Raw genomic sequence first — 27,603 nt, forward strand, 5'->3', positions numbered from 1 at the left:
CTGCAAGATGATCAAATCGGTGAGTCCTAGAGGAGATCAATCCTGACTGCGCTTTAAAAGGCCAGAACGTGAAGACGAAACTCCAATACTTTGGCCACCTAATGAGAAGGAAAGACTCACTGGAGAAGAGACTAATGCTGGGAAAGATTGAGGGCAAAAGAAGAAGGGGACGACAGAGAATGAGGTGGCTCGATAGAGTCACTGAAGCAGTCAGTGTGAGTTTAAATGGACTCCAGAGTAGAGGACAGGAAGGCCTGGAGTAACGTTGTTCATAAGGTTGTGATGGGTCGGACATGATTTTGCAACTAACAACAATAGGATAATTGGCTCCAGCTATTGTATTAAAAACCTCTGTAAAGCATTTTATTCATCAAATATATTAGAATGCATGGGGGGGGGAGAGGAAGGGGTGGTACAGAAATGCATCACAGTGACATCATTATATTTCTTCTCCTTTATTATCATTTGTCAATTTGAAAAAGGAGCCGGGAGTCACAAGTTACGCTAATTGGCACATTTGCTTTATTTTATTTTATTAAACAAACTGGGCTTGTATTCTCATTCTGTGTTTTTCCCTTTTCTCTCTCTTTTTTTTTTGCTTTGTTTGTTGTGTCTCCTATAGTTCATTCCATCATCACATTGAAATGGGGAGAAAAGAAAAAAATGTTTGTTCTTTTTTTTCCCCTCTCTTAACTCACTCAATAGGTTTGGACTCCTCAGAGGAACATAACATTGCACACACACTTGGAATAGAGAAAAGGGGAGGCGAGAGAGAGAGAGAGAGAGAGAGAAAGAGCGCACTCGTGGTGGGCAGACAAACACACACACACACACACGCGCAGATCAAACAATTCTGATACAGTGCAAGAATTTTCCCAAAATGATTGAATCATCATTACCAAAAAACTCGCCATAACAACACCAAGAAACAAAATGTTTAAGCCACACTGTTTGACTGGGATTTTTCCTGCTTTTTTTTCTTTAAATGTTTGCCACACAGAGAGAATAGAGGTGGAAGGGGGCAGAAAGGGACAAGGGGGACAGACAGATTTACAGGTAAAGAGGGAGAAGATTGAAACCAGGAAGGGAGGGAAGATACAGGAAAAAGGAGGGGGGAAGGGCAAGAGGAAGTCATTTCTTAATGTTCAGGCATTTTCTTGGTCCGCCTTGCTCTCATCTTCTTTCACTTCTTCCTGCAGGGCACTTTCAGATGGTTTGGTTTCTTCTACAGCATCTAAGAAGTATAGATAAATAAAATTGTCAAGGAAGTGTATGGACAGAATTTGGTAGTTTCGTTATTTAAAAATATTGGAAATAGTTTTGCAGAGTACAAACTAAACAATTTCCCAGGGTTGTACATAGTCTTAACAGCATTGCTTTTGTGATCACTAAACTGAGCTGAAGACAAATTGCAGGTCTTTTTTTTTTGTATATTGGGTGAGTGGAGAAAGGGTTTGAAGGACAAAGTGGGAGTATGAAACCTTGGTCACAATCGCAGTATCAGTTCTTTCACTCAGAAAGCTTAGTATCATTTTCAAACAATCTTTGTAGTACATAACTTTCAAATGCAGTCCTGACATCGCCTGTAAAAGAATGCAACTTTGCAACCAATGCAAGCTGTTGAACCCTGTTGTTATGTGGAATCTGAAAAGTTACCTGAGCTCTCGAATTTTCACCATTGGCAGGTAAATTCCATTTTACCTTGATTGGCACTCTTCCTGCTCTTTTTTTCCCATGCAAAGAGCCACAGGTGTGTAAATTATTGCCTCCATGGAAATTATCTTGCATTTATTTCCAACAGTTATCAATATGATGGATAAGAACAAGGATTAAGGATAAGTAAAACTCTAAAGGCGGGTCTTGACATCGCAACTACACGACATGCAATCTTGGGGCTCCAGGATTGCTGTCGATATCTCTGTTGCTGGATGGTCCTTTTTGGATCTAAACCATTCTGAAGGAATGGTGATAGAGAAGAGCATGTCCTGCTGATCTCAGGGACATTGCAAAGTCCCTGATTGATTCATGAGAAAGCTCTTTTTGCCAGCTACAAGAGAAGCAGCCAAAATGGCTACAGAAGGTTGGGACAGACCCCTGAAATGAAAACAGAACAGGAGAGACAGTGTGTCAAAATGCTGAGAAAAATCTTTATTATTAGAGAAGAGAAAACCCAAAGACATAGAGTTAAAATAAAATTGAAGACAGAAGAAAGCAAGTGGTGAATTAACCCTGGTTTAAAACTTATCGTGTTATCTTTTCCACTTTAATTTTGTTTGTTTTCTATGGATGGACTTTTTATAAATGCCTCTTACTTTTAAACTGGACTGGTCTTTTTTTTCCTTCTTCCTCTATACTTTTCCCATTTTTTGTATTCGTGGATTAAAAGTCTCTTTCCTCGCAAGGCTTGTCCGGATCATAATCTTTAAACAATTTTTTCTCCTCTTCCAGAGTTCAGAGCTTAGAGAGAGAGGCAAAAACAGAGAGAAAAGATGTAACACTGCCCTCTAGAGGCTAGAGGCTTGGCAGCATCTGATATTACAAAGATTTTGGTTTTGTTTACTGAAAGGGTCAGTGGAAAACGTTTTGTTTATACAGTGTTCCTTTGAAGGAAAGAGAAAGCTTTGACCTGAAAAATGTCACTGAAGTTATTTGAAACCTAGCAAAAGCCTTGAATGTTTTAGTGGCAGTGTTTATAACCTGGAAAAATGGCACAATATGAAGAAGAAAAGGAACTAACATTGCAAAGAATTATGTTAGAAGTTCAAAAAGTTTTAATAACCACAGAGAGAATTGACAAGAAACTTGAAATTATAGATCAAAATACAGAAAGTACGGAGGGAAGAGTTGAGAATACTTTTAAAACAACGTTGAAATTTGAGGATAGAGTTCAAAAAAACCCAGAGACATACGAAAGTGATAAGAAAATTGTTGACACTGACAGCAAATTGAGAGTAGAGGGAAATGACAAGTGTGAAATATGGAAAGGAGAGATAGATGAACTGGAACTCTATCTCAGATGTCAAAAAATAGATGAAGAAAGGGGATAAAATTTGGCAGAAACAATGAGAGTAATTTCGGCAGAAGCGCCAATGATTACAAAAGTCAAGCTGATGAAAGGAGCAGATAGAGGGTTTCAAATCCTTATAAGATATGCAATGAACAATAAGTTGTCAAGAGAAGTTCACATAAGACTTATCAAGAAAACCGAATATAGACTTTACAAATGGCAAGAGATATTGGACTACACTATTTCTGGAAGGATACAGGATGATGAAATGAAATGTCACAATAAAACTTGTTAAATGTAGTTAAATTGTGAGTACTATGTATAAAACAAAGTAATAATAGCTATAGTCAAATAAATGGTCAATAATGATAATAAAGCATTTATATATACTAGATTTATAATATGAAATTTTATACAATACTGTAAGTGATGATATGGAGATGATGAAAAGTCTTTTTATAAAAGATAAATAATTCTATATAGAATAGAATATAAAGATGTAATATCATTGGATGATTTCAGGATGATGTAATGAAACACCATAATATAAATTTACTTCAAATTTAACATGCATCATATAAAAAGGATGTAATAATAGCTATGCTTAATGGATTCTTAACAATTATAACAATTTGTATACCTGCATATTAGATTGATGATACTAATAATGGAAAAAACATGGAATTGAACATTATTAGAGAATGTTATCTGTGCTAAAATAATAGAATAGAATAGGATATAAAAAATCTTTATTAATGGATATATTGAAGATAATATAATGAATCATTATAATATAAATGGATACATATTTAGAATACCTTGTTTAAAATGGAGAAACAATAGTGATAATCAAACAAATGAAGTATAATAATGTATACAAAGATATTTGATTGATAATATGTGATTTTTTATAAAGCTTGTGATGACTATGGAAAGGATGCAGAAAGACCTTGTAACCAATCGACACACTGTACGCAGTTGAATAGGTTTTATGTTATATGTTTTGTGTGTTTGTGTTTGTTTGAAAATAAAAAAAATATTTTAAAAAAAGTAATATTCCCAGATATCTGGATTCCTGCACAGATGCTTCCAATCAATGTTGGAATGTTGGGCTAGATGGATTAATGAAATGTCTCTTATAAATCAAATTCAATTGTTCTCTTTTATGCTTATGTGTTTTTCAAAAGACCGTGAAACCAAGGTGATTTTTATACTAAATTAATTACATTGCAGCTATTAAAATTTAAGGGAACCTTAAGGCTAGCCTTTTCAAATAAATTCTTCAATTAGCATATAATTTTCTAGAGAAAAATATAAGAAAAACAAGGTGAAGAAAATGTATTCTGATTTAGAATAATCTTATCAGTTCAATGAATTTGAATTGGGAAGAAATCTTTGAACTAAGGGATTTAATTTGTTCCAGCTCAGCTAGAGAGCCGAGGTGGCGCAGTGGTTAGAGTGCAGCACTGCAGGCTACTTCAGCTGACTGCAGTTCTGCAGTTCGGCTGTTCAAATCTCACCGGCTCAAGGTTGACTCAGCCTTCCATCCTTCCGAGATGGGTAAAATGAGGACCCGGATTGTTGGGGGCAATATGCTGACTCTGTAAACCGCTTAGAGAGAGCTGAAAGCCCTATGAAGCAGTATATAAGTCTAACTGCTATTGCTACTGCTATAAATTATCTTAAAATCTATATGAAATCCATTTGAAGCATATATTCAAGTTTTTGAATTTTTATATTTTTGCTAAACTTAGCCTCCCTAAATTTCACTTTGGAAATAATAAATATGATAATAGCCTATAAAAACTATTTGAAATTCAGTTCGAACGTAGACATCCCCAAAACATTTTGTTCTGCATTGTTTAATATACGATTTTAATATAAGAAGTTGTCTGTAAATACCATAAATTACAAGAAATTTTGTTTCTGTTCTTTACCTGTTTTACTAGTTTTTCCTCTAAACATCTCAGCAATCTATATTTAAGTGAAGTATTTATTTCTAATTGCCGAGGCTTCTATACTTAGAATACTATCAAAACTGTATTAAGCATACCATAAGTAAAGCTCCATACAGCTGTCATGCTTTCAAATATATAAAATTTAAAATTGAGTTCTAAATGCTGATATGCTCTCTTCAACATATGTGGGTCGCTGTATAGAACAGACCTTGAGTAGGTATAAACTAGCACAGTTTCTTGAGAATGACTACTACTTCCGCACTATGTGGTTCTTTTGAAAGGCAAGGTTATTGTGGATAAGCATTTATTACTGAATGAATCACAGCTATGAATATAAATGTGGTTGTTTGAAAACCAAGATGGGCAATTTTGTTTCCAGAAAGGGCAGATTTCTCAATTGACTCCAACCACATTATATGTTAATGGTTTATAGGCTCCGCTCCAAGTGCTTCTACTGCCTTACACTGCTGAAATTAGGTTAAATGGATTTCCGGTAAAAGACAGTCTCCTGGGATCTGCCCAGTTCTTTTTGTCTTTCTTGGATTAATTAAATTGGAATAGACAACGACACACTGCCTTTGTTACATTCCCATTCTTTCTTTTTGAAGGCTGATGGCTTTTGGCCTTGGCTTTACATTTGTGGTGACTTTAGAATGATTGGACATAATGGCAGTACATAAAAAAAATTTAAAAAATCATTTGTAGCTCTATGGACTCTGTATAATAGGAAGCTTTGTTTGTAAATTGTTTTCACATTTACAGCTGACCTCATTCATTCGGAAACAACTATAACAATTTCTTTAACATTCAGCATCAACTTCTTGATTGGCATTTCTCTCTCCTGACTTTTGTTCAGATTATTAAGTAAGTAGACAATTGTCTTACACTCACTTTCTCTATCTGCACTTAGAATCTGCACTTGGTTTCTAAGAAAATCTGTTGCTCAGCATTTTACCATGCAAGTGTCTTGCAAAGATGTGTTGCTTTTCGCTATGAGTAGTTAAACAAAAGTTTTGCCCGAGAAAGACAGGCCTATTACTCCTATTGGAAAAGAAAGCAGACCTATTATTTATTCATTTAAATGTATATTTCTTCCTCAGACAGGATACAATACATGCTCTTGCAAAACCACTATAGACAAACATTAAGGTCAATGCAAAACTACTTTTAAGTAGAGCAATAATTTTATAATTTATACATTATACATTTATAATGTATACGAATTATACATTTACACATTTATAAAATGTGTTACACTGGAACATAACATCCCAATTTAGCCCAATTATTTCTTGCAAAGATCGTTTAAGCAATTCCATAGCAAAACCTGCTGTGCACATTTTCAGGGGGGGGGTCCCTAAGAAAGAAGTTATTTTGGAGTGCTTGAGAATTCTCTGAGTGTGGTTTTGTGCTTATTTCATTTTTTGATTGGAAAGAAGAATTAGATGCTGTGCTAGAGATGTTTTCCACCAATCTAAAGACCTCCTGGCTTACTGCACATTCTGATTGGGGAAAACATATCCTGTAATAGGAAGAGTTTCCCCATAATCTTTCCATGAGATTCATATGAATTATAGAAAGCCACAGAGGCTATAGACTGCTGATAATTGTTCAATAAAAATATTCATCTACTTTTCTTCAACTTCAGTCAGCTTGTAACTAAGTGAACATTTTGTTCTTGGTACTACTATGTGTGTGTATGTGTGTGTATGTGTGTGTATGCGCACGCGCGCGCGCACACACACACACGCAGAGTGGTGGGTTGCCTATTTTTTTACTACCGGCTCGGCCACACTCCCATGTGAGCACAATGCTTCTGTGCATGGACAGAAGCGTCCGGGCGGTTGGGTGGAGCCTCCCGCCAGCATTACAACTGGTTTACCCGATCTGGGCCAAACTGGGAGCAACCCACCTCTGACACACACACCCTTCATAAATATCTTACACTTTGAAAGAAATTTCAAAATCAAATTCTTTTTACATCAAACTGAAGTACTAAGGGAAAAATCAACCTGATTGGCACTAATTATAACAGTTAATTTATGGACAAATGAAGCCTCCTAGGTTGCACATTCCATAGGGAGGCAGGGCATTCTAAAAATGACCTGGAAAAAGGTTGTATCCCTCCACCTCATTTTTAAAGTACAATACCATCTTAAATATTACCTCTTTTGCAAAAATTCTGAAGTTGGAAGGGGAGATAAAAAATATGAGGGTGAGATATTCATTCAGATATTCTTAACTTATTTATTATATTTTAATGCCTATTTTATCAAAATCTAATTATATATTTTCCATAAATGTATTATTTTACCATTTTTTCATGTACAAATTCTGGAAAAACACTGTAGTGTTTTCTCACTATCTTTATTTGTCCCACATAATGGAAAAGGTTTTAAAACTCTAAGACAGAGGTGGGGAATGATAGCCCTTTATGATTTTATGGCTGGTTCAGGAATTCTGGGAGTTGAAGTCCACAAGTGATAAAAGGGGCCTTATTGCCCAACCCTTCTCTAAAAGCAATACAACAAATTATTCTCACATATTTGTATGGAGTCATGGCACTTTAAGAATGATCATACATTGATAAGAAAAGATAATATTGTGTGAATTCATGAGAAGAATTTTAGATTAATGCTATTACGATAATCTTGGGCAAAGAATATAAACTTCCATGCCACTATGGAAGTAGAACAAATTCGATGGATTACACCACAAACTTGAAACCATAGTGGATTTGTAGAGCTGACAAAATTGTTGGAAAATATTTTTTGTGTTCATTCAAAAACCTGTACATAAATAATTGGAAAACTCATTTTATTTATTTATAGCTTGTACCATTTTATCTGGTGTTTGCACCTTAGCATTGCAGAAGATGCTGGGGCCATTCTCCCATTGGTAGAAATTGCTAACTTATCCTACCTTCTAAATTAAAGTGAAAAAATATTCCCTCTCCTCTTTTCCAGGTATTGGGAAAAGTTCCCACTTGTAAAAAGCTGACACGTTATTCTTTTAACATCACAGCTTATGTATAAAACATACATAATGGTGACCTTCCATTTGTGATGAAGACCATTGAGTCTTCCCTAATCGCTAGATATTTGCAAAACAAAGCTTTTCAAAAAGATTTGATAAACAAAACAAAATCCACACCCCAATCAGTGTGGTTTTTCATAATGATACGAAAGGCAAATTATCAGCCAATCATTGTGTTAACATTTTTCTTTCAAAGTTTAAAGATAAAAGAAAGACCATCAGTCGGAAACTTTACCTTAAAAAATATTTCACTATAGCATTATTCCATTATTTTCAAAGACAGAAAATGGAATTCAGTTATATTGCACACAGAGTTGTTATCACATTTCTTAGAATACAAATGAGAGAAAGTGCACCTTTTTTGCGCTATCCTAATAGATGCCTGTCATTTTCTAACCCATTTACGCACTCTTTTACAAACTCATCTAAGCACCCATCTCCCTGCTTCCCTAATGTGAACAGTTGGTTTGTTTCAGATTCTTTCCCTTCCCACTTTCCTCTTTTGAAACCTGTGGAATGGAATCTCCATACATGTACATCTGTAGTAAATAGAAAGGAAAGAGGTGGCAATGCAGACATGTGCTGTATGTAAAGGGTCGGGAAAGCACAATGAGAGCAACATTGCCAGGCATTTTGCCTATGTCTAGACACCAGCTGCCTTGTTGCCATGGAAATCCTCCAACTTTGGCTGATGAGCAGAAGCAGTAATGCCTCTCCAGAGACATCACTCAAAGGGGTGGGGTGTGGGTGTGAGAGAGGGAGGGGGACAGAGACAGGGAGAGGGGAAGGGAGAAAGATGTTATTTATAAATACAGAGCCTCATCCCTGTTACAACAATATTCAGTTTCTGGGAATGTGGGAATGGTAGTTTCACCCATCTGCTTCCAAAGCCACTTGCATTACAGAGAGAAGCCTGACAGCTGAGCAAAATATTGGGGAAATGCTTCACTGCTCATTTCTGAATGCTTCCTGCCCCCTCCCTACGCTGAGTGCTCATTCACCAGTACCATCAAGCTTCTTCCATCAGCAGACACCTTAATTGTACTGAAAGAAACACTCAAGGGAGGTGGAAATGGCAGACTGTCAGGTGCATTTAGTGCTATTCAGGGGGAAGTCTCTCCCTGATGAATGCCAGTCTCTCCCTCTTTCCATTTGTTCCTCAATTGTGAAGAAAAATAACACCCCTCTCTCAGCGACTGTGGTGCTGTCATCTTGAAAGCAAATTTCATCAACACTCGTATTTTAGTTCACCCAGCAGGTAGGTGAAAGCATGCAAATGCAATGGGATGGAGTGAGATGCACAGCAGCATAACAAGAGCAGTAGTTCAGGTAAGACACCAAAACACAATTTGTTATTCTCACACATTAAGAATCGGGATATAAAAGAACAAATAAGAATATTTGTTAGATTAAGCTATTGGCCAATTTAGCCCAGAATTTAGTCACAGTAGCCAATAGCCAACCAGTTACACTCTTTACAAGCACAGAAAGGAAAATGGATATTACTTTCACTACAGTGAAAGTATTTACTATTTATAATACATTGCACCTAATTCAGTGGTGGGATGCTGCCAGTTTAACAACTGGTTCAGTGAGCGCGCACTTCACATGCACACACGCTTTGCATCCGTGCACAGCACTGAAAATGGAGCATTTAGAAGCTCAGCTGTTGCTTACCTCTCAAGTCAGCAATGGTAAGTAAAACAGCTGGGGGAGGGGAATCAGCTGTGCCATGTGACTGAGATGAGCTAGAAAGCAGGAAATAAAGGACAGGACACAACAGGGGTGGGAGGGTGGAGCTAGCTGATCATCGGAGCTACCAGTTCACCAGAACCAGTCGAAACCAGCTGAATACCACTTCTGATCTAGTTAGAGGTAGGAAATAGCCTCCAAAATTATCTTGCATGACTTTGTCCATTCCTCTCAAAGCCTCAGATTATACCAAATTTCACTTCAATTGTACACTGTAGAAGTAACCATCTTTATGAAGTATGCCAGCCCATCCTTCTTCTCAGCCTAACCACTTCTTAATGCTATTGATCAGAAATTTCAATCAATTCACTAAGCAGCATGGAGAAAGATGATTAATGAAGAAATACAAAATTGACTTTCTGTGGCAACCCAGACACAAAAGAGACTGCCTTTGTGGGATGGTCCTTTATCTTTCCTTCTTGAGCAAGACTTCTGAGAACATTTTCTAACTGAGATGAAGAGTAAAAGGAACACACCTCCAATTTCATGTATAATAAACAACACTAGTTACTTAAACTTATTTCAACAGTGGCTATGAAACAGAATTTTCAACACATTCGTGTTTTACATCACTTCTGGATTGCTTTCAGGTTGACTAATCTTAATCTACTATTTTTGAGCTAATTTGGTTTATTTTTTAATTTGGTTTAGTTTACTGACATTGCTGCACACCTGGCATTTTTATTTTGATCACTGTAGGTTTAATTAACTTGTTAGGAAATCCAGTTTCTTCACTTAAACTTTTACTTCTAGGCTAAAACAGCCATTTCTGTCTTCTTCTTCCCAAACACAAAGAGGCTTAGTTTCCTCTTTATGAAGCATATCCTTTATTTCCACTCTCCACAACCTAGCTTCAATAACATGCGAAAAGTGTCTCCTTACAAATTTTCTGGCATGCTATTATTATTTAAGTGTTGCAGCTTATTGTCGGGAAAGGACGCAAGTTAAATGCATTTGATGAAAGGTAGCAAAGCACACACAAAGTCACTGGTGTTACTTTGTGACTGGAGGGGGGCACCTCTAGGAATCGATACTGACTGGATGACATTCTTGTACTTTTCTCTAGGACAATTGGAAAGTTAGAAGGGATTAGGTAATAGTGTTATCTGTATTCCAAAGTCACCAAAAGTGAAGACAATTGAAGGTCAGACTGAGCTTTGTGAGCATTGGGGGGTGGGGGGCGTGGAGATGCCAATGGTGTGAAAGTGCAGAACTGTCAGCAGCGACCATAATTATATTCTCCTATATTGCCTTTGCTGCTGAGCCAGTCATAACACTTTGCTTAGTGGTAGGGCTTGCCCCATACTGGAGTCATTGATCAGTAAATCTAATTGTGGATGATGGATATAACACATTTATATAACCGCACTGAAGAAAATGCAATTGAACATGCACTCCAAGTACATATGTACAAATAATAACTCCCCAGGAGATAGGCATAAATAATAGGTATTTAAATATTCACCGAAACAGGTAACCAGAAAGAATGATTTTAAAATGTCACAATCTCAATCTGAAAAAAAATATTACTTTTTGGCCATTATTCTACATTACATCATTTTTTGTAAATGGTCCAAATTAGTTAGTTATAGTCAGATAGATTATGGTTATAGACAGACAGAGCTTTGAAATGTTACATATTCTAGATATATCAAAAGATATATATATGATAGCTAGTCTTTGCCTTACAGTCATTTCTTTAATGACTGTTTAGAGTTAAAACGACACACATGACTTACAAATGGCTGCCCATTTACAACTTTTACGGCATCCCCAGTCATGTGATGAATAGTCAGGCACTCGGCAACCAGGACATATTTAGGACAATTGCAGTGCCAAAGGCTCATGTGACTGCCATTTGTGATCTTCCCAGACAGTTTCCAGAAAGCAAGGTCCATGGGGAATCACTTAAGGACTGCATGATTCACTTAATGATTGCATTGATTTGCTTTACAACTCTGGCAAAAGGTCATAAAATCATGACTCGGTTAGCCATTGCCTTTTTTAGCAATGGAAATTTTGGTCTCATTTGTGGTGGTAAGTCAAGGATTACTGGTATCCCAAAACATTTCCTTCATCTTCAAAGTTTTACTTTTAAAAATATTCAAAACAAAACTCTAGCGGATATTAATCAAATATCAAAATTATTGTTTTTAAAAAAGGGGGGAGGGAGCCAGAAGATTTGAAAATAGTAGGAAGATTGTTTTCTGGAAGTCCCAACACATTTTAATCAGATGTCTTCTGTAGGAGAACAAATGTCAAAACAGCAAGTTTTACTCTTCGAACACATGCAGATACTAATCAGAACATCAGGTAAAGGTAAAGGTTCCCCTAGCACATATGTGCTAATCGTTCCCAACTCTAGGGAGTGGTGCTCATCTCCATTTTAAAGCCAAAAAGCGCTGTCCAAAGACATCTCTGTGGTCATATGGCCGGCATGACTAAACACCAAAGGTGCACAGACCATTGTTACTTTCCCACCAAAGGTGGTCCGTATTTTTCTACTTGCATTTTTACGTCCTTTCGAACTGCTAGATTGGCAGAAGGTGGGACAAGTAATAGGGGCTCACTCTATTGCGCGGGGCTAGGGATTTGAACTGCCAACCTTTCTGATCGACAAGCTCAGCCACTCTTCAATGTTTGAAAGAATGATCTGTATAATGTCCTCTTGGAGGAGACAGGAAAATCCCAAAGAAGATTAAAATTATGCCAAGATGGCTTCTGATTCAAAATAGATGCATAGAGATATAATGGGTTATGGACTCCTAATGATGTGTTGTTCTACTAGAAGCACCTGCGGGAGATTCCTACCAAGTCTGGTTCTGATTTTATCAAAACCACAGCTGTGAACTATTTTTCACAGCATGACTATATAAGTCTAGATATGTTTCCAGCTGTGGGCTGACATCTGGCAGATGGCAAAATAATGCAGCTTGTACGAGACCTTGAAAAACTATTTTTACCACATGTGCTTGCTTTATACGGATTTTTTATTTTATTTTCTAGCCATTTGACATGATTATTTTTAAATTCTAGATTGTGTTTGAAAACTGTAAGTATTTGAGCTAACTTGGAGACATGGAGATTATTTTTAATCCAATATAGCACTGTCCTCTTTCCACACACTTGAATCAAATTTCAATTTGCCAATATTAGCAAATCTTGATACAGAATGAATAGGACTTCTATATAGTTGTGAATGATGTCCAAAATTAGGTTGGAGGAAGTTTTCCTGCCCAGCTTTTCAATGAAAAGTTAATGAAAACCCTTTTTAAATAGTTCTGCCTCTGCCCATTTTTTTAAAGCAATAGACCCTTGCAGACTTTTCAACCTTTTGTACTATTGCCAGTTTACATCTTAAAAATTTAATGGAGGTAAAGGTTACTTTAAAATCTTATAATAATTACTTTGGTTATCCCATATTACAGTGGTTCCCAAACTTGGCAACTTTAAGACTTGTGGACTTCAACTCCCAGAATTCTCTGCTCTCAGCTCTGCTGGCTGGAGAATTCTGGGAGTTGAAGTCCACAAGTCTTAAAGTTGCCAAGTTTGGGAACCACTACCATATTGGTTTCTAGTGAATTTCTTGTGCTGTTTTCAATGCTGAATTTATCAAATATTTATATGTATATTAATGTATATTAGCTGTATGTAAATTAAGCCAGTTTGGTCTAGTCCAGGGGTGTCAAACTGGCGGCCCATGGGCCGGATGCTTCACGCGCAGGCTATGCCCATCCCAGCTCCGCAAAGGGAGAAAACATTGAGCTACGTCATGTGACAACAACTTGATGCCGTGAGTTTGACATCCCTGGTCTAGTGGTTAAAGCACCAGGCTAGAAAAGTGTGAAACTGTGAATTCTGCCTTAGCCATGAAGGCCAACTGGATGCCCTTGGGCCAATAATTCTCCCTCAGCCCAACTCCCCTCACAAGGTTATTGCTGCAGGAAAAATAGGAGGGGGAAGGTTTGTTGGATATGTTCACTGCCTTGAGTTATTTGTAAAAATAATTCAGGTAGTATATAAATAAAAACAAACAAACATACATATAGGCAATTAATGCATAATAAATAAATAACATTTAACACTATTAACAAAAGCTTATTTCAACAACATTTGTCAGGTAATGTTTATGTGATATTTACGTGACAGTAAAAAAAAAAAAACTTCTGGGACTTCCAAATAATGGTTCCAATGATAGTCTTCCATAATTATATGCTATATAGTCATCTGTGTGTTTGTGGACAAACCATGTATTGGAATTTAGAAGTCCAACTACAAGCTATTGCTAGAAACTGGAAGAAATAGATTTCATCAGAAGTCCAAAATTATATTGATCTCTATCAAGGAAAGATAAGATGCTGGGATAGGTGATAAAAATATTTTCCCTTCTATATTTCTTAATATTTTTACCAGACTGAGTATGAGTTCTTTAATGATCTCAAGATAGCATGTTGCTACTGTCTGTAGTAAAGAGGACAAAGGTAATGATGCCAGCTTAGGATTTCAGTGCAATTGTTATAACAACCTTCTGATGCTCAAACCTAAAGATATAATCAATGGATTATTTCTGAGCTTCCTAGCAGCCTTGCTGACAAATGGCCTACTTGGAAACAATTTTGACTGTGTTAAGAGCATAGTATCAAATGTGTCAATGATCACAGCAACATTTACACCCAAACTATATGGGGGAAAACTACATAAACCTAATGGAATTGATTTCAAAATAAACATTTTTTAAGCTTGTAAGTCAATGTATGCCTAACTGCTGATTCTATTCAACACAGGTAAGTAGGGATAAAATACATTTATGAAATAAACATTAAATTAAAAACAGCAATTAAAAAGAAGGGAAAGGTGTACGTTGTAGCATCAAAGCAGCAATAACTATTTTAAAAATCATTATTTCTTAGACTTTTTATAAATCAGGTTTCTGTTTAATGTCTGAAAACTTTGGGTGTTCAGACTAGAGAGTCTCCAAGAAGGATATAATATAAGCTGCAATTATTCTTGAAAAGGACTTGCTCATAGTGGTGGCTCAACACAATAAATAGAATTTCATGGTATACTGAATTACTCATACAGTAAAAACATGAACAGAAGATTTCCAGATAGAGATTTTAAAAAATAAGTAGTACTCTAAAGTGAAAATAAATAAACAGGTAGCCAATACAGATGAATCAAAAGTTGGAGACACTGGATCAGTCCCTGCCAACAAATTGGCAGTAGCATTTTGCACAAATTGTATGTCCGGCAGTTACTATATCAGGAAATACCACCCTATTATATACACTGGGACATACCACTTAATTTCTTGAACAGTACCATGGTAAACACTGGTCTAATGAATTTCAGTTGGATTCCTCTTAGATGGTCTAGGTGTCACTTATGACATTTCACTTTCTGGACCTCAATTAACCAAGAAGCACCCAAGATTAGTGCAGAGAGATGCTCATGGAAGCAATCCAGTCCAGGGTCTCTATCACATGCATGTTAAAGGCTGCAGCTAAAGCCTTTGCCAGAGTGTCTTCTTTTTCTGGAAGCCAACATGGTCCATACATGGCCTGGGCCACTCAAAAAAGGCCTCTCTCCTTGTGAAAGTAGGTGGTCCCAATGACTCAGAGAACAACCCAAAAGTGATCCATCTATGTCCATAGACTGATGGTGATGTCCTCCAATAGCAATAGCAATAGCAGTAGACTTATATACCGCTTCATAGGGCTTTCAGCCCTCTCTAAGCGGTTTACAGAGAGTCAGCATATTGCCCCCAACAATCTGGGTCCTCATTTTACCCACCTCGGAAGGATGGAAGGCTGAGTCAACCCTGAGCTGGTGAGATTTGAACCGCTGAACTGCTGATCTAGCAGTAGCCTGCAGTGCTGCATTTAACCACTGCGCCAACATTAGAGCGCACTGCAACTGTCTCAAGACAAAAAGATTAATTGTGAAACTTCTGGAATGTTTCAGCCATCTATCATTTGGGACAGATTGATAGAAGCCTCGACCTCCTGAGTTGTCCTGCCTTTAACATCACTAGTAGGTTAAAGTCTTCCAGGATCATTACCCTCAACTACCAAACTGGCAAAGGAATACTGCAGCTCAAGCAGGGAGGATGCTAGTTACCAGGAAGGATGGTAAGCCAGCAATAGCCCAACTGTTTCTGAAGGTCTAATTTAAGCAAGAGACTCACATCCAATTGTCTGTGGAGCAGAATCTCCAAGCGCTCTTGATTATTCATGAATGACAATTTAACTCCCTTCCCTGAGGTCCCTGGTGCCAAATGTGAAACACAGGTGGGCATATTTCTGAGATATGCCATCCCCATTGGGCCACCTAGGTCTCAGCATGCCAGACTGGCACCTTCATCCACATCGTGGATAAGGGCAGATTTATTATATGCTGATCAAGCATTCAAGAGCAGCAGTCAGAACCCAGGCCTACTGATTTATATACCTGGTCCTAAATGTTGAGGGTCACTTTCAAACAGTGTTTCCAGCATCTCCAAGTGCAGCACACACACACACACACACACACACACACACACATATATTCATATATATATATATATATATATTCATTCATTTTTACAATGAGTTCTGCCTTCAACAAGTTTTCTAAACAAAAACATATACTTTCATGTTCATGAAAAAAACCCAGTTCATTTCCAAATCATTTGCTTTTTGCTGTAAACACGGGTTAAAATGAAAGCAGTAATATGCTTTCTTTCACCAGTTAATCCTGTGTGGGAGTAACTTAACAGCAAATGTCACTCTTCAAAAGAGAAATATGTTGTTCATCTGACAGCAGATGTCATCTCACAGTGATCCTGACATTAAAGCTCTACATTTCCTTAAATAATTTTAGGAGCAACTAAACTAGCACTTGGTAGTAATTCAAAGTGTTCTTTTAAGTCTGATAGCTCACCTATGTAGCAGTAGTAGAACATATTCTCATCAAAAGTAGATGAAAAATATTGATTAAGTTCACATTATGCACTGCGCTGTGGTATATTTATGATATTTATCATGATTATTTGGAAAATCTAATTGGCTAGACGTGCAAAACAAGATCAAATCTAATAAGACACAATACATATGAGGTTTAACCTTCAAGATAGTAGGGGTAATGTATTAGTAGACTAGAGTCAGCCACATTTATATTATGGAAGTCTAGAAATTTTCAAGAGATGAGACAATTATGTAACATTCATATTTTGGGAATATCTTTTTTAAGTGCTCTAAGTCTATTTTAAATGTTTTTGTTTCAGAGCGACAGAAAAGTACCATGAATTTTCAACAAATAGGATTGTGGAGTCTCAGAGCAATTACATAGTCCTAGACAAATAATTGCCTAACTAAAGTAATTTTTAAACTTCTTGCTGATTTCATGTATTTTAAAATGTAAATGTCACCTGATTTTAATTTGGTGATTGTTGAAGTCACCGAATTCATTTTTTTTTAAAAAAAAAATTGAACTACCACAGTGAAGGGATTCATAGAAAGTTACAATTTCAACAACAAAACATTCACTCTATAAATAACTTTTACATAACAATAAATAGTCATTTAACTTCTCTGTTAAAAGTTTCCTTTGTTGGTAAATGATACAACAATATAGAGTAGAAATGCACTTTTGGTTACTAGAGTAATTGAATGGAGAAAATTGTATTTGTCAAACTCCTCCTACAAATTGACGATAACACTTTCCAGATGTGCTGAGCTTTTTGGTTTGACCCAATTGATTTGGAATTCTCAGGCTTCCATTATAACTGTGGGATCCCAGGTTGGGGAAACCCAGCAGAGAAATATTGTTTTAGATCAAAAGCATAAGTATACTTGTATATAGACTTTTGCTTCTGATCTAAAAATAATAATAATTCCATCTCAGATTTCACGAACCCGATATCTCAGGATATGTAATGTGTGTGTGTGTGTGAGAGAGAGAGAGATAATAATAGCAGATTTGTTTCTCCCATATCCTTATTTAATTATTAGAAGATTTCTTCCATCAGCTTAAACCAAATAAATGCCACCCATTCCTGTAAATATTACTAGCTAAAGGAGTGCATGAGTGGTCACTGCTTGAAGAAGAATTGTTACAGAACAAGTTTCTATGAGTCTACTTAGACGGTAATTTACAAAATTCAATACAGCTGGCTTTCTGTAAAGGGAAATAAGATTACAGTTTTAATCAGATTTCTTGAGATCTTTTTTCCAGTATATTTGTAGACTATCATTACTCTTATGAAAAGAATACACCAAGTGATAAATACATAAATCTGCTTCAAACCACATACCTGAGAAATGCTACCTCTACTGTGAAATACTGCAGTAAGAACTATGAAAAAGACAGATAAAGATGCAGCTTAATGCTGTTTCTCACCATGATAATCTTAAACACAGTAATGCACAAAATAAAGTAAGATGTCATTTAAACGAAATACAAATAAAGAAGAAAAATGCATAAGGATTTCAGACTAAAAGAACTTACATTGTTTCTTGTTGCTTTTAGCATGACAAAATGGAAGTCATAGGTAGATGTACGTTGTTCTCACCAAAAGCAACAATCTGTGTTTCTTCCTTCGCTCTCCGGCTTGAGACTTAATTAAGGTGAAACGTGTGGCATGACATCACTGCACTGCAAGTTGTCCGACCCCAGCAATCATCAAAGCCAATGAGGAAAAGCAAAGGCAGAACAGCTCGCTGTGCAGTGATGTCACAGTTGCATCATTTATTTCCCATCACTGATATCTGGCCATACAGACAGTACGAGATGATGATTTAGGATACAACTTTTAGAGCCAACAATGATATGCAGTCTGCAAAATATTGTACAATACATTTGGGGAGTCTGTATTCAGCAGGAGAAACTTTGATATATTAAAAATATATATATTTTTTAAAAATAGTATTTCAAATGAAGAATGCAATGTATACATACATTCCACAAGTTGTCTTTAAAAAGCGATAATAATGTGAACATTTCTAAAGCATTTTTTTTTTTCAAAATGTTGTAATGTCCTACACAACTGGCAATTGCTGCAGCCTGTATATTTAATAAACATAGTGAAAAAAAACCAAGATACCACATTATAGTTTCACCAATTACTGTATATACATTTTCTCACAAAGCTTTTGTGTTCAGTATTTATTAGGAAAACAAATGTCATAAAATATAATTCTGGTAGAATCAGGATGTTTACATATAAATAAATGCAACAGACATCCTTTGAAAGCCATTTTTGTTGGTTACTATCAAAATTTGGCACGTAAGTTTAGAGTTTAGAGTTTAGAGTTTTTTAGAGTTTTATTAGAATTTGTAGGCCGCCCTTTTCCCTGAGGGGACTCAGGGCGGCTCACATAAAACCGGGAAAGGGGAATACAGACATCAAGATAGAAACATATAATAAAATGGTAGGCAACATACATTCATCATTCGGGAGGGGCAACTATCCTTATCCCCAGGCCTGACGGGCGAGCCAGTTCTTCAAGGCTATGCGTAAGGCCTGGACGGTGGAGAGGGTACGAATCTCTACGGGGAGCTTGTTCCAAAGGGTCGGGGCTACTGCTGAGAAGGCCCTCCTCCTTGTGGTTGCCAGCCGACACTGGCTGGCCGATGGGATATGGAGGAGGCCTAGTCTATGGGATCTTATTGGTCGCAGGGATGTAATTGGCAGAAGGCGGTCTCTCAAGTATCCAGATCCACTGCCATGTAGGGCTTTATGGGTGATTAATAGCACCTTGAAGCGCATCCGGAGATCGACAGGCAGCCAGCGCAGCTCGCGGAGGATAGGTGTTATGCGGGTGAATCGAGGTGCACCCGCAATCACTCGCGCGGCTGCGTTCTGCACTAGGATTTATTTAGAGATAAATCCAGGGAAAACTTCACTCCTATTGCTTTTTAGCCTATTATTGTTGTTTCAATTAATATTGTCATTTTAGGATATCTTTAAAAAAAAAACCAGTAATTGCACCAATACCTCTGTGGCTCTGTAGGAGTTCAGATAGTTTTATGCTGATCATGCTGTTACTTTGGCTTCCAGTCGAATCCAACAATTTAAATCTTTTAAAATTGCTTTTAAGTTCCTTTTACCCTATGTAATCTAATACATTTATTCATAATAACATGAATCCATTATAACCTGATCATAACTAGGGCATGATTGTGAGAAAGCACCTGTGGTCCCTAAATGGGCACAATGGTGCACAAGATGAATCTGTGCAAAGGCTCTCCAAGCTGCATTTGCCATCTGCTCAAGAAGGAACCATGAGTCCAGGAGTTGTTGCACACCAGTTCTGTTGATGACACACCAGCAGACCTCGGAGGGCCAAAAACTCACTCCATTTTGCTAGGTATGAGTCAAAGCCAGTTCTTCCCATCCAAACCCTTACAAACCTGTTTATGGGCAATTAACTAATTCCAGGACAGCATCACTGCTAATTCAGGGTGAAAACTTAGATATACTGATGATACTGCATTCAGTGCAATACATCTGCCAGCACTCATGTGGATATCAAAGAGGAGGGGCAAGAGATCCAACACCTAAAACATCCCATGTTGCAGAGACCTAGAGTTCAATCTGAGCCCATTCATCCCATGGAGTTGGTCACAGAGAAATGAGGAAAATGACCACAAAACAGTTCCTCTCTCCATTACCAAACCCTAGACACAATCCAGAAGGTTAGTACCAAAGTTGCTGAGAAATCCAGGAGACCTGTGACAAAGCCATCATGTCCATTCCAAGCTGAAACCTGACTGGAAAGGTCCTGATAGCCTGCTTTATTCAAGGCACGCTGAACCTATTATCTTCTCAATAACCTTTCTTAAAAGAGGAAGGTTGTTCACTGTACTATATTTATCTACTGTCAGAAATAGCCTCTTGAGAATATATATTTTTAATTCTTTTAATTCTTCAAAGCAGGTGATACGTTATCAATACTATCCGTTCATTATCAATATAATGGTTTATAACTTGAAAAACATCCTTAAATTTCAGTGAAATGGGAGTATTAGAAGTGAATCTCCCAACGGTTTATATATTAAATAGCAAGCAGGCAAGGTAAAAATCTGATAAATGCCAATGGCTACTCTCAGAAGCCATAGTAAGTTTTGAACCAATGTAAGGTTCGCATAGCCTTACAAGCACCAACAAAGGATACAAAGCTGGCAGGAATAGTCAACACCCCAGAGCCGTGATGACAAACCTATAGCACACATGCCAGAGATGGCACGCAGAGCCCTCTCTGTGGGCACATGTGCGCCATCGCCAACTGCTCTACTGCTTTCCAGCGCCCATGCTGAGCTTCATGCATGCTGGTGCCCTGGAAACCCGAAGACCAGATTGCTGGTGCGCATGCATGTGCTGGAAACCTGAAGGCTAGGTGGCACAGTTTCTGGGTTGCAAGTATGCACGCACATTCCTGTTTGGGCATTCGGTACTAAAAAGGTTCGCCATCATTTCCCCAAAGATAGGCTCCAGATCGAGATGGATCTTGACAGACATGAACACTGGGCCCTATCTAACAAAATTCAATTCAATTCAAAGTAAGGTTTTACACTTAGGCAAAAAAAAAAAAAACCCAAATGTACAGGTAGAGCTTAGGTGAAACATGCCTCAATAATAGCAACTGTAAGAAGGATCCTGGAGTTCTAGTAGAGAATCACTTAAATATGAACAAGCAGTATGCTGCAGACGCAAAGAAAAAGCACCACTGTAATCCTAGACTACATTAGCATAGGGTTAGAATGCAGATTACCTGAAGTGTTAGTACAACTTTATAATACATTGATAAGACCACAGTTGGAATACTAGACCCAGTTTTGATCACAATTGAAAAAAGATGTTGAGAGCAGTGGTGGGTTTCAACATTTTTTAGAATCTATTCTGTAGGTGTGGCCTGCTTTGTGGGAGTGGCTTGCTGGCCATGTGACTGGATGGGAGTGGCTTGCCTGCCATGTGACCAGGTAGGCGTGGCCAACTTGTAAAATGTGGTGAAACTCACTTAACAATGCTCTTGCTTAGCAATCAAAATGTTGGCTCAGAAACTCTGGCATTTGAAGGACACAAGTCTTAAGCTGTCAAGTTACAAGACCTTGCACCCCTAACCCTTTAGAAAAAAAAAAACACCAGGGCTGTTCAAACTTGACAGCTTTAAGACTTGTGGACTTAAAGATTGTGGACTCTCAGAATTCCTCCTCTCGCTCTTCATCTTGATGATGTGCGGACAGGCGGGAGGAGGGAGCTGGAACCGGTTCTAAACGGCACTGTAGATTTGTGGAACCTCTTCTATAGAAGAGGTTAGAACTGGCAGGAACCCACCCCTGGTTGAGACTCTGGAAAGTGTGCAGAGAAGAACAACAAAGATGATTAGGGAGCTGGAGACTAAAACATGTTATGATTTTTTGCGGGAATTGGGTATGTCTGGTCTAATGAGAAGAAGGACTAGAGTGACATAATAGCATATTCTAATAGACTTCCACAAAGAAAAGAAGTTGAACCTATTTTCCAAAGCCCCTGAAGGCAGGACAAAAAACAATGGATGGAAACTAATCAAGAAGAGGAACAACCTAGAACTATGGAGAAATTTCCAGTCAGTGAGAACAATTAACCAGTGGAACTGCTTGCATTTACAAGTTGTCGGTGCTTCATCACTGGAGTCTTTTAGGAAAAGACTCGACAGGCATCTGTATGAAGTGTTATAGGGTCACCCAATCAAACAGGTGGTTAGACTGGAAGACCTCCAAGGTCCTTTCTAATTCTATTATTGTATTCTGACTTTATTTAAAATATAAAAATAACTAATTCTCATGTAAAAGCAGAATCCTGCAACCTTCAACTTGAGATTCTTATTACAGCTAGTTCATGATTAATGCAAGTTTGAATAATGCAATATTCGATTTCATGTGAATTATAAATTGATACCAGGTCATATTTAATATATACCAAAATTCAGCAAATGCAAATGTAGAACAGGTACAGTTAAGACTTATGTACGTACAGTTGTCATTTGGGTTTTGATGACACTATAATTTTTATGTGCACACAATGAAGACGATTCCATCAGTGGAAAATAGCAATGTGCTAATTGAAGGAGTTTTCTCTGAAGGATTTTCAAGATGTCTTTTGCGATGTAAAAGTTGTGAGGCAAAAAAAAATATGGATGCTGATCATAATCTTGATAACAGCATGCAAATTCTGCAATTAGGAGATAAAGCACCTGAATCTACCAGCATATATATGAAGATTTAAAGAAAAACAGTTCAATCTACACCTTTAAAATATTTTAAAAGAATAAATGTTTTCAACTTACTATATATTCCTTGTATCCTCTAGTGTTATATTTCATTAATAAACATTTTAAAATTTCTGTTTTCATAAATGTATATTTCCATAGAGCTGGAATCAATTTCCCTGTTTTCCATAGAAGTATCACTTTGAATAGTTCAAATAATGTGACCATTTCATTGGATTAATTATCCATACTAATTGAGACCAGTCTGTTTTGAAAACTTCTAAATAAATGACTTTTTTAAAAAAAATGGAGGCCAATAGGAACTATCTAAGGATACAGAAGATTCAACTTCAGAGGATCCTTAAGGAAATGGATTATCTGGACCTGTTTCAGTCAGGTTTCAGATTCAGATATGGAACGGAAACAAATATGAGATATTGGTCACACTCATGATCTCTGATGAAACAGGGATAGAGGTAGTGCATCCATCTTTACTCTTCTTGATCTCTCATTAGCTTTTGATAGCATCAACATTGCATCTTTTGGGGCTGATTTAGGGTGTTTGAGATGGGTGGCATAGTTCAGAGTTCACACTCCTTCCTCCAAATCCAGTTCCAATTGATAGAGAGGAAAAGGTCCAGCTCACAACCATTGTTTGTGGCATGCTGCAGGCTCATTGCAGTCTTTTTTAACATCTTCATGAAAACACTGGGTGAGATTATCCATCACCATGGAATGAGTATCACCAGTTTGCTGATGATACCTAGTTCCACCCTGGAAGCTGTGGGAACAACACACTTCAACTGAATCCTGATAAGGCAGAGAGGCTGTTGGTAGTGCAGATAGCAATTGTGGATAGGGGGATTCACTCAACTAAATTGGGAAATTTTCCACTCAGTTACTCATGACTGTGTGAATGTACCTTCCACTTGGACTATTGCAATATGTTCTACATGAAGGCCACCCTTGAAAAGTATCCAGAAGCATCAGGTGGTGCAGAATGTGGCCATGTGAGCTATATTGGGTGCCCAAAGAAAGACCCATGTAATATCTCTGCTTCGCAAGCTGTATTGAGTGCCAGTTTACTTTAAGGACCAAGTCAGGTTTTAATTATGACTTAGAAATATCTAAATAGCATGGAACCAGGCTACCTATGGTTACATCATCCTGTTACATTATCCCATCCCACCTGATCAGGTAAGAAAGGTATGTTACAGACCTCCCAAAAATTCCAACTGGTGAGGTTCATATAGAGAGCCTTCTCTGCCATTGTTTCTGTGAAACACTCCCCCCCCCCCAGAAGTAAGATAGGGCCCCACTCTTCTGACCTTCCAGGGTGCATAGAGGAACAGACAGCCCTGGGGCTGGTTCGCATTCTGAAAGCCTCTCCATATTTTTAAAATAATTTTAACGTTCTTTGCCTCCTTTAAATTTCATATATGTTTTTATGCTTTGAATATTTCATTGTACACTGCCCAGAGTCCCTCTCTGAGAGAGATAGGTGGTGCTTAAATATGATAAATAAATAAATTGAAGCTATCATCCAAGCTTTTGGAGATAAATCATAAATATTTCTATATTTCTACGTCGTAACATTGAGTTTCCAACAAATGGACAAAGGACAGCTTCTGATACATACATATTTAAGATGACTAGTTGACAATCCCAATTCTCCCCATGAATCCCATTACTGTAACATGGATTTAATCAGCAATGATGGTGTCAGGCATGAGAATTAAAGGATTAGAAAATCTGTGGCTGCTGCAATTGCCATTGAGTAATGAATTTTAAAAGTAATGACAAAAGGGTTAGATTAATTTAACAATAGATCTTACAAATGTTCTAAAAGTATTTCCCATGGTATAATCCTATTACTCATCCTACAGAATTAAGAAAATCTTAGTAAAGGACTGGATAGTTACAAATGAGAAATATTTTTCATGTATTTGGAGGGACTGTTTTATTGTTGCTGGTGCACAGAGTGCACTAACATTAAAAGAAAATATCCAAGACTCAACTAAGTTATTAATTAAACTCTATGTAGGATGATGTAGCAGGGCAGCAATTCATCCCATGGTCTCACTCTTCCTTTGACGTCCTTTCCTTTGTTTTGTCATTTGCCCAGACACAAAGGCAAAACCTTTAATGATTGCATAGACACCCATTCTGCCAAATCTAATAATTACTATCCCCCAAAAGCCCAGAAGGGGAATATTGAGCTCTTGTGCTGAGTCATTGAAGCCCAGGTGTGAAAATATCATAGTAATTACTTTTGAGTCATGCTAACAGGCACATTTAATTAGTTCTGAACCAGGGAGATAGGAGGAGCAACAGGAAATTTAACAATAGAGAAATAAATTATTGCATTTTGAAATAGATGATTATTTTTTATTTATTAACATACTTGTCAAATTTTGTTTTGTAGAGTTTCTCACAAGACAAGAAGGTTCTCAGCAGGTGAATTTTTTTAGAATTCACTACCTATTCCAGGTCTATTCCATGGGTTTATTATCAGTACCTAAAAGAAAAGTTTACCAATATAAACTTTGGTGACCAGTTGCCATAGTAACAAAGCTGGTGATCAATGTTGCCCTCACTATTTTAATGCAGAACAAAACCTCTTTAATTGTCCCGGCTTCATTACTTCTCCACTAAGTGTAGCCTTTTTACTAACCAGTATCTGGAGCATGGAAAGAAGTAGAATTGGATAAATGCAGTCAGTTGTTTGGAATGGCATATTTAACATATTTAATCTGTCAAATTGTTCAGTTCGGATCACATTCACGGGAAAATTTCCTGTTCGTAATTCCATGATTTGTCAGTGGAACTATTTCACCAGTCTAATTTTTCACCAGGTGAAAAGTACTATTTGATCCCAAATAGTTTGGCTGACAGGTCAAAAGGGCAGAAGAGGCACAGGTGAATGGGTAGGTAGGAAATGATCATGAGCAAGTTTCATCTTCTACTAGTGCTGCATTGGAATAGCAGGGAATCCAGCTCTATCCCTTTGGCTGGAAACACTAAGACGTAACACATAGATAGCCATGGAACTAGAATGGAGTAGGCAAAAAAAAACAATCACATTGCCCTGTTAAAGTAATAAAAATAGTATAAAATACAGCGATACAAACCTCTTTCCATAAACCTCAACAGCAATGCCACCTCCCCACCCCCACCCCAATAAAAAAAAACAGGACCAGAATCAGTAATGCAAAGGGGACGTGCATAAGCGCACCTGCCTGTCTACCGTCCCTGTCCTACTGTACTCATTTCTTATGTTTATGTGTATACTTGCTTAGATTTATACGTTTATGTTATATTCATACTTATACTTGTTTTCTCATACAGGCTTGACAAACCAAATAAAATAAATAAATTAAAAAAAAACCACAAAGCTTGGGTAACCCAGCCTTGTTTGAAGTTCATAGCAAAGACAGCTGTAATCTGGTAGAGCCTTCTTTCTTTCTTCTCTTTCTTTTTATTCTTTCCATTCTTTCCTTCTTTTCCTTCCTTCTTTCCTTTTCTATCTTTCCACAAAATAGTGTTCAATTCATGTTTAAAATATAGGTCTTATGCTTTTTAAAGAGTGCTAAACCCCTGCTTATAAGGAGCCCAAGTAAGACCTAACAAGCATTCCAGAAAGCACCAGTCAAGCATAACATGGGCAGATGCCTCTGCAGAAGACAGATGTATGTTCTTCTGTAACACACACCAAAATGGCCCTGGAGAGTAATTCTTAACAATTAGAAGAGAGAGGGCATGCCTGCAGCTTCCTAATGTAGCAATAGGAGTTGGCAGATCCCACCTTGGTCAACATTAGCAACCACATCATTGATGAATCATGCTAAATCGGTCCATGACAAGAATTATGTCAAATTATATTTTAAAAAATTATAAGGATGGGTCATAAAATTAATGCTACCTAAATAGGCTTATGCCATGGTTGGAGAAATGAGAATGAGCCCTACATCTCGTTTTAAACTGTAAATTGAAAAAGAGATATGCAATTGATTACAAAATAGGTCTGTGCAAATGATTATCGTTTTTCATTTAAGAAACTAATATAAACAGAGCCTCTAAACATAGTGGCATCAGATTATTTATCAGTTTACCATTATGTCTGAAACAAACAGAATTTGTTTCATGCTGAATCTACGTTCTGTTATCCACTTCTACTTTCCTTTTAATTTATTGTCTGAGAAAAAGTTTTATAGAACTGAAAAACTTCCATATTGCTCCTTAGTAGGAGTCAGTAAATGTGTTGGTCAAATTTTGTGTTTTAAGTTTAAAACATTATACCTTTTTTTTCTTCTTGGATGGCAAATTAAAGTATTACATTTTCACATGCCATTCTCTTTCTTTATTTCTTTACCTCTCTCTCAAGATGATGGCTGTTTGTAAACTATAGATTATTTTAATTAGGAATTAACATAACCTAAAGTGACAACTAGAGAAACACAAGACGTCAGAAAGAAATAATGAAAAGCAGTATCAATATTGTGTGTTGTGCTGTAGCAGCTTGATTTTCTCTCAAGGTTTTCTGTTGCTGACCAATCAAATGGCAAAAAAAATCTTCCAGACATATTGCACTTGTTAAATAAAAAAAGGAAACAATCTGTTC

The 27,603-nt window shown here is 37.1% G+C and overlaps 1 protein-coding gene across 1 annotated transcript in view; it reads right to left on the bottom strand.

The window, feature by feature from the left end:
- Nucleotides 1–499: 499 nt before the first annotated feature.
- GAP43 (growth associated protein 43) overlaps nucleotides 500–27,603 on the bottom strand; it is a 72,943-nt gene continuing 45,839 nt past the window's right edge. The window contains exon 3 of the mRNA XM_032220109.1: nucleotides 500–1,234. Within this exon, the coding sequence (XP_032076000.1) occupies nucleotides 1,146–1,234 (89 nt within the window). The 3' untranslated portion in view covers nucleotides 500–1,145. The remainder of the gene's footprint in view (nucleotides 1,235–27,603) is intronic.

Source organism: Thamnophis elegans, chromosome 6 (assembly GCF_009769535.1).
Source record: "Thamnophis elegans isolate rThaEle1 chromosome 6, rThaEle1.pri, whole genome shotgun sequence".
NCBI classification, from domain to species: Eukaryota; Metazoa; Chordata; class Lepidosauria; order Squamata; family Colubridae; genus Thamnophis; species Thamnophis elegans.